General features: G+C 48.6%; 1 protein-coding gene across 1 annotated transcript; it reads right to left on the bottom strand.

The window, feature by feature from the left end:
- Positions 1–1,880: 1,880 nt before the first annotated feature.
- Positions 1,881–2,807, bottom strand: TAS2R41 (taste 2 receptor member 41). The gene has a single exon (XM_045857624.1). It carries the CDS (start codon positions 2,805–2,807, stop codon positions 1,881–1,883), a length of 927 nt encoding a protein of 308 aa, XP_045713580.1.
- Between the last annotated feature and the right edge of the window lie 3,700 nt (positions 2,808–6,507).

Raw genomic sequence — 6,507 nt, 5'->3', positions numbered from 1 at the left:
GCATCCTCTCGGTGGGTAGCGGGCATCTGCTCCACCTCCAGCGGGCCCCCCAGAGGCTGGTGCACTTCCTCCCAGAGAAGAAGACCACCTCCTTTGCCCAAAGTGGAGCCCGGCTCTTCTTGCTAGCAGTGGTGAGGGTGGAGGGTGCAAACCAAGCTGCTTCTACTGGCCACTGGGGCTCATGCCTGCTACACGGCAGTCTGTAACCGGCAGAACAGCACACATGTTGTGTAACCATTCGTATAAAAAGTCATGGGGAGAACATAGTTAATAAGTTAGATGGGCAGTTAGCTGCTGGATGTGCATTAAGTTAGCTGACTGGTTTGTTAGCTAGGTTTTAGTGTTTTTTTTGCTATAAAATATCTCTAGAAGGACGGACAAAAAAACTGGTAAGAATACATCTGAAATTAACATAATATTGAATGTTAACTATAATTATTTTTTTATTTATTTTTAAAGAGAGAGGAAGGGAGGGAGAAAGAGAGAGAGAGATACATTGATGTGTGGTTGCCGCTCACGGGCCCCCCTACTGAGAACCTGGCCTGCAGCCCAGGCACATGCCCTAATTGGGAATTGAACCAGTGACCCTTTGGTTCACAGGCCAGTGCTCAATCCACTGAGCCACATGAGCCAGAGCGTCAACTGTAATTTTAAAAATTTTAAAAGTACATTTTGAATTTTGAACCTCGTGAATGTATCATGTTAAAAAATAAATGTTTACAATAAAAATGTAGAATAATTTGCCCCCAAATTATAGTTCATCACTCAGCAACATTCACCTCAACTCACCCTAAACTGATAGGGAAATGATTTTCACTCTCAGAGATTAAAATTTCTCCTTATTAGGAATCCAGTTGCAAGTTGGTCTCTGAAATTTGCATATTGATGCTTTTCAGCAAAACTTTTCAAGCCTGCCTTAGAGGCACCCAACTTCAGTGCAAGTTTTCTACAAAATTATTCCTAAAAACATTTGCATAATAACTGGCACAAACTATTTTTAAAAATTTAAAGATGATATTTAATAGGCTGATTCTTTTTTTTTCCCCCAAAAACAAAAAGAGGTTAAATAGTTTTGGGGCACTAAATGATATTCTCAAGTCTTTGTTTTTCAGAACAAAAAGTACATGTTTATTCGATTCACAAGGGACTTTGTGACATTAGCTTGAGGGGAAAAAGTTCCAAAGATAATCTGTCAAAGGAGAAAATCACAATGTGTGGTTCTACAGGAAGAATAAACATGGAAAAAGCCTGGCCGCCACTCAGACCTCAGAGAGGAGAAAATCGAAGGTGGAATGATGGCAATGTTAATGAGAACAGGGAGGGGGTGGTGTAAAGAAACCCTTTCGTGGTCTTAATACAATTCAAACTGATGTATCCAAGTTTGGTGAGAGGAAAAGGCCCTCCTCAGAAGGAAGGGCTTCTGGACCTCGCAGCCCTGGCCTCTGTCCCCCTCAGCTGTCCCCTCGCAGTAACTGCTACGTTGCCCTCATGGAGACTGCTGCCTCCCTATCTGCACTCCAGTTCAGTCAGAGCCGCGCTTTCTCTGAATTCCCCACGGGGCTGTCAAGGTAAGAGTATAACTAATCAAGGCTTTTTAGCTGAAGGCCACCACGCGACATAGAGTGTACAAACAGAGAGAGCAGCGCACAATTTTGTATTCTGACCTTCAGGACAAATCTGGCTCTCTCAGACCCACGGGACCCCATTTTCATAGTGTCCCAAGGAAGGCATCATGCTCAGGGAGTTCCCAGACTTAGTCTCCTCCTCTCCTTTTCAAAGGAGGAAGCCCAGGCATGACCCAGCAGATACTACCTATGAAGATACCTCCATCTGACTCACCTGAATCTCTGCTGGGGGTCCAGTTAAGGAAACCATGCCACCTAGGCTGCCCAGAAACCCCTGGCCAGCAGAAGGAGCTGCCTGAACACCCCTCGGAGCCTGAAGTTGCTGCGGATGAGGATAAAGGGATGCAAGCACGTGCACAGGTAGATTAAAACTTGCCAGGGCCAATACCAGTCACTCTCTAAGGTAAAGAAGCCTGCGCCGTTGATGATCATGGATGCAAAAGACAGAGCGTAAAGGACGAGGAAGGAGATGAGTGACTTCAGAGCTCTGGTGTGGGCCTGGGTGCTGGGGTCCTGCAGGCTGTGGCCGTTCTGCCGCATCGTCTGAGTGTGTCTCCTCAGAGAGTTAATCAACAGTGCCGCTGAGACCAGGAAAACAGAGCAAGGAACTGACAATGTGACAGATTTCATAGGCAGGAAATAGAAAATTTCCAACCTCCTGTTCCACTCCTTGTAAGTCATATTCCCAGAAAGTTTTCTAATACAGAACCCTTGATATGCAGTGTGGTTTACCCAAAAGAGAGACAGGGCAACGATGCAGGAGACCAGGAGAGAGCCCAGCAGAAGCCAGGGCACTGACCCTGGGAACCTCCACTTGAGCCAGAGGAAGGTGGGGTGGGTGAAGTTAGCGATCTTCAAGCAGAAGAGGACACTGAGCCAGGCACTGAACCAGAAGGTGGCTACGTTCAGGACGTTCCAATGGAGATTAAAGAGCTGCCGCACGAGACCCCTGTTGAACTCCCCCAGATGAAGGGAGAAGTACAAATTGTGCACTACTCCAACGCACTGCAGGCAGAAACGGGAGACACCCAGGCTGATGAGGATCATGTCAGAGGGGGACAGCCTCCCAAGCTGTCTCCAGTCTCTGGTCAGCACCACCACGATGAAGCCATTGGCCAGGAATCCCAGCAGAAACATCAGGACAACGAGCCACATGAAGAGGGTTGCGAATGCCGGCTGCATTTTGGCCCCTCCTCTGGTCACCACCCCTGCCTTGGTCCCTGGCCTCCTCCCTAGCCCCACTCACGGTCCCTCTACTGATTTCTCCTGCAGATGGGGAAAGAATGCTCAGGCTCTGCGTCTGAGCCAGAGCTCACTTAGAAGGAAGATGCTCGGACTGCGGAGCAAAGGTGAGCTCAGTTTGGTGAGGATGCAAATTTCCCCTGGGTTCAGTTACCACTCTGCCTAGCAGCTGCCCCTGATTTGCTTTTTCTGGTTTTGCCTGCCAAGTGCCATGGTTAACATCAAAGCAGAGGGCCTCTCAGGGAGCCTGAGACCGAGTTCCATCCTTCTCATGCCACGCTTGGGTCCTATAAACACATGCCTCCCCATCAGATCATTCCAAAGATATTAAGCATTAAAAACACATAGGCAAGAAGTATAGAGAGACACTCATACACTGCCCAGGCCAGGACCTGGGCAGATGGTGAAGCTAAAGAAGTCTGCACCTAGCCACGCTTCCCCCTCAGGCATCCGCCCTCACCTCGGAGCAGCAGTCATCCCCTTCAAGGTCAGACGCCTGGTCAGACTTCTTCTTAAATCCTTCCTGGCCCTAGAGGTGTAAACGATTGACATGGTTTAAACTGGTTTTATGTGTCCAGTGAGATCATTCGTTTCCCTGGGGTTAGGAGAATGAGGGCTTCTATTTCTTGCTGAGTGTCGCTTGAAGGTCACCTCAGGTCCTAGTGGCTGCCTGAAGTCTTTGCCAGGTGGTGACTCAAGCCAGCAAAGAGAGTCTCTAGGGAGAGTCTTAAACATCATAACACAATCACAGGGGTGACATCCTATCACTCTGTCGTATTCTATTGGCTAGAAGCAAATCATATTCCTCACAGCCCCTCAAAAGGAGGGGCTCACACAAGGCGAGGGTACCAGGGGTGAGTGATACTGCAGCTGACGAGGCACCTGTGAGTCCTGTCCCCCAGCACCCCAGCACCCGCATTAGAAAGGGACCCCGCCCTGGCCGGGCTGGTCAGTGGGTTGGAGCACCACCCTCTACACCGAAAGGTTGTGGGCTTGATTCCCAGTTGGGGCGCATATGGGAGGCAACTGATCACTGTTTCTCTCTCTCTCCCCCTTCCTCTCTCTAAAATCAATAAACATATCCTCAAGTGAGGATTTAAATTTTTTTTTCTTTTTTTACTGCATTCTTTCCATTACCACGTATCCCCCAACCCCCCTCCCCCGTCATCACCACATTGTTGTCCACATCTGTGAGTCCTTTTTCCTTTTGCCCAATCCCTCCACCCCTACCCCCATTCCAAAGCTTTTTAAATTAGACTCCTACAAGACCTGGTGAAAATAAAAATATTTCCTCAAATAAAAATAGATCAAGTCAATCTATACTCAAATGTTTTTTCTGTTTAATATATCAAATTTGTCCTTCCTCCACCTTTGTTTAAAACGTTTTGTGTTTGTGTCTCTTTTAGATTGTGATTTTTGTCATGAAAATCTCAACAAAGAAAATCAGTCATGCAAACGATGTGCAAGTTGTCACCGCCACAGCATGAACGTATAATCGTACTAAAACTACTTCACAATGAAAGGAGAGAGATGCGTTTATCTCACTTGGATATCTGTTCCTCACACAGTTTCCACGTCCATTCATTCACTCAGCAAGCATTTACTGAGCACTGACACACCCAGGGCTCCTGCCCCAGTCACTGGGGACGGCGCAGTGAACCAGACAGGTGGGATTCCTGCTGGTGTGGAACCGGTAGTCCAAAGCAGGGCCACGGACAACAAGCAGACACAGCAACAAGACACTTCCACACAGTAGCCGGCGCCTTGAAGAACAGAGAAGAGGGACACTGCTGGAGAGCGGCCGGGGAGGGAGAAGTGCGTGCTGTAGACCTGCCAGCTGAGGGGGGTTCTCTCGGGGGGTGGCGTGACCTGAGAAGTCTGAACAGGTACAGCTTCTCCATGTGTAAATGGCCCTATTCACAATACCATCAAAGCCTTATTCTCTTCATTCGCTTCCACCATTCCATCTGACTTTGTTTAGCCAGGGAATCTTCTCCTGCCAGGGAGTACTCCAGCAGAGCATGTGACTTTTCCTCTCACTCTTGTCAAATAGGTTGTCCCAAGAGCACTTGAAGTCACCAACCAGCCCCAAACCGGACATTGGGCATTGCCGTCCAATCTATGGCTGCTACAGAACTCAATAACTGCAGCTTCGACCCCTGTGAGATGGGCCAGTGCAGAGGGAGGGTGGGAAGGGGGCAGGAAGGGCCCCACATGAACTAGAACCAACGTAACCTGGCTTTGTGCTCGCCCAGCCTGGCAGATATTTAAGCTGACTCCCTTACAGGGAACTTTCAGATCTGGAGCTCGCCCGGCCTGGGCCCACTCTCCGGAATTTTCCTTCGCTGCAGAGAAGGCATCTTTTTCTTGAGCGATCCCTCAGGATTCCTTCATCAGCCCCAAGGTATTCACCATCAAAAAGTTGCTGCTGGAGTTTCCACACTCCAGCAGGCAGCCCGCTGAGTCCGATGTCAAGATATGCTCACATGCGTGCGTGCTCTCCCATGGGGCTCACAGCGGGCCCCTCCCCTCCGCTCCCACAGTGCTGACGCAGCCCATGCTCCCGACTCCGCTCCCAGGTCGGCCGGTTGGTCTGTCTCTCCTTCTCCTGGTCCCCGGGGAAAGGAACAAGCTCCTCATCCACTACGCTTCCCAGCTGAAGAAATAGCCCAGTAAGCTTGGTCACTGGCCCCATGGAAGAACTGGGCCACCACTAGGTTTGAGGTGAGGGACGGCATTCCTAGCCCTTTCTGCGGAGTATGAAACAGGACCCCTAACCAGGTTTTTCTAAAGAATTATTCCCCAAAACATCCTCTCTCTTTTACTGTCTCAACCCTCTTATTTTATCCAGGGGTTTCAAGAGAATGAAACAGGTTTCTATCCATTTCCTTTGAAGGCCTGCATATCAGGAACTGGCAACTCACTCCAAAATCTCATAATCATTCAGTCTACGCACCCGACTGAAATTTCAACCTTGAACGTTGTGTTATTTAAAGGGCAAGATGAAGAAAGTCATGTTGGTTGTGGTAAGAAATGTGAACATGCTAATGTAACTGAAAGCCATCAGAGGATTTAAACAGGGAGTGGCGCGATCTCTTTTGTTTTCAAACAGATCCTTTGGGTTACTGTGCAGAGGGCGGACTTGGGAGAGGCGAGGGTGGCAAAGAGCAGTCAAGGGCTACTGCGTTTGACCGGTACCAGGAGATGGTGCTTGTTCTTGAGAGCAACCAGTGGAGGTGGCGAGCAGTGGTAAGATGCTGGCATATTTTGAAGGCGGATTCAGAAAGACTGCCCTGCTATAAGGGTTAAAGAAAGAGAAACCAAAAATGAATCCTAAATACTTTACTTCAGTAACTGGGAGAATTTTATGGAGCTGCTTCTTCAACGAGGAAGACAGAGAAAAATGTCTGTGGGAGAAACTCTACGTTGATTGCAGTAAGTCTGCAAAGCCTGTTAGGTGTCTGAGATGAGACACGAAGCAGACCACTGAGATTTAAGTCGGGATCTCAGTGAAGAGTTAAGGCTGGAGTAACAGGTTTGGGAGTCATCGATATGGTATTTACAGCTATTACACTAGATGAGATCATGCAGGGGGATGGAGACGGAGACTGAAGTAAGTCTTGCACCTGCAGCTTGTGGG

This window comes from Phyllostomus hastatus, unplaced genomic scaffold (assembly GCF_019186645.2).
Source record: "Phyllostomus hastatus isolate PE091 unplaced genomic scaffold, TTU_PhHast_1.1 phas_scaffold_142, whole genome shotgun sequence".
In the NCBI taxonomy this organism is placed as follows: Eukaryota; Metazoa; Chordata; class Mammalia; order Chiroptera; family Phyllostomidae; genus Phyllostomus; species Phyllostomus hastatus.
This window is presented reverse-complemented; position numbering and strand designations above follow the sequence as displayed.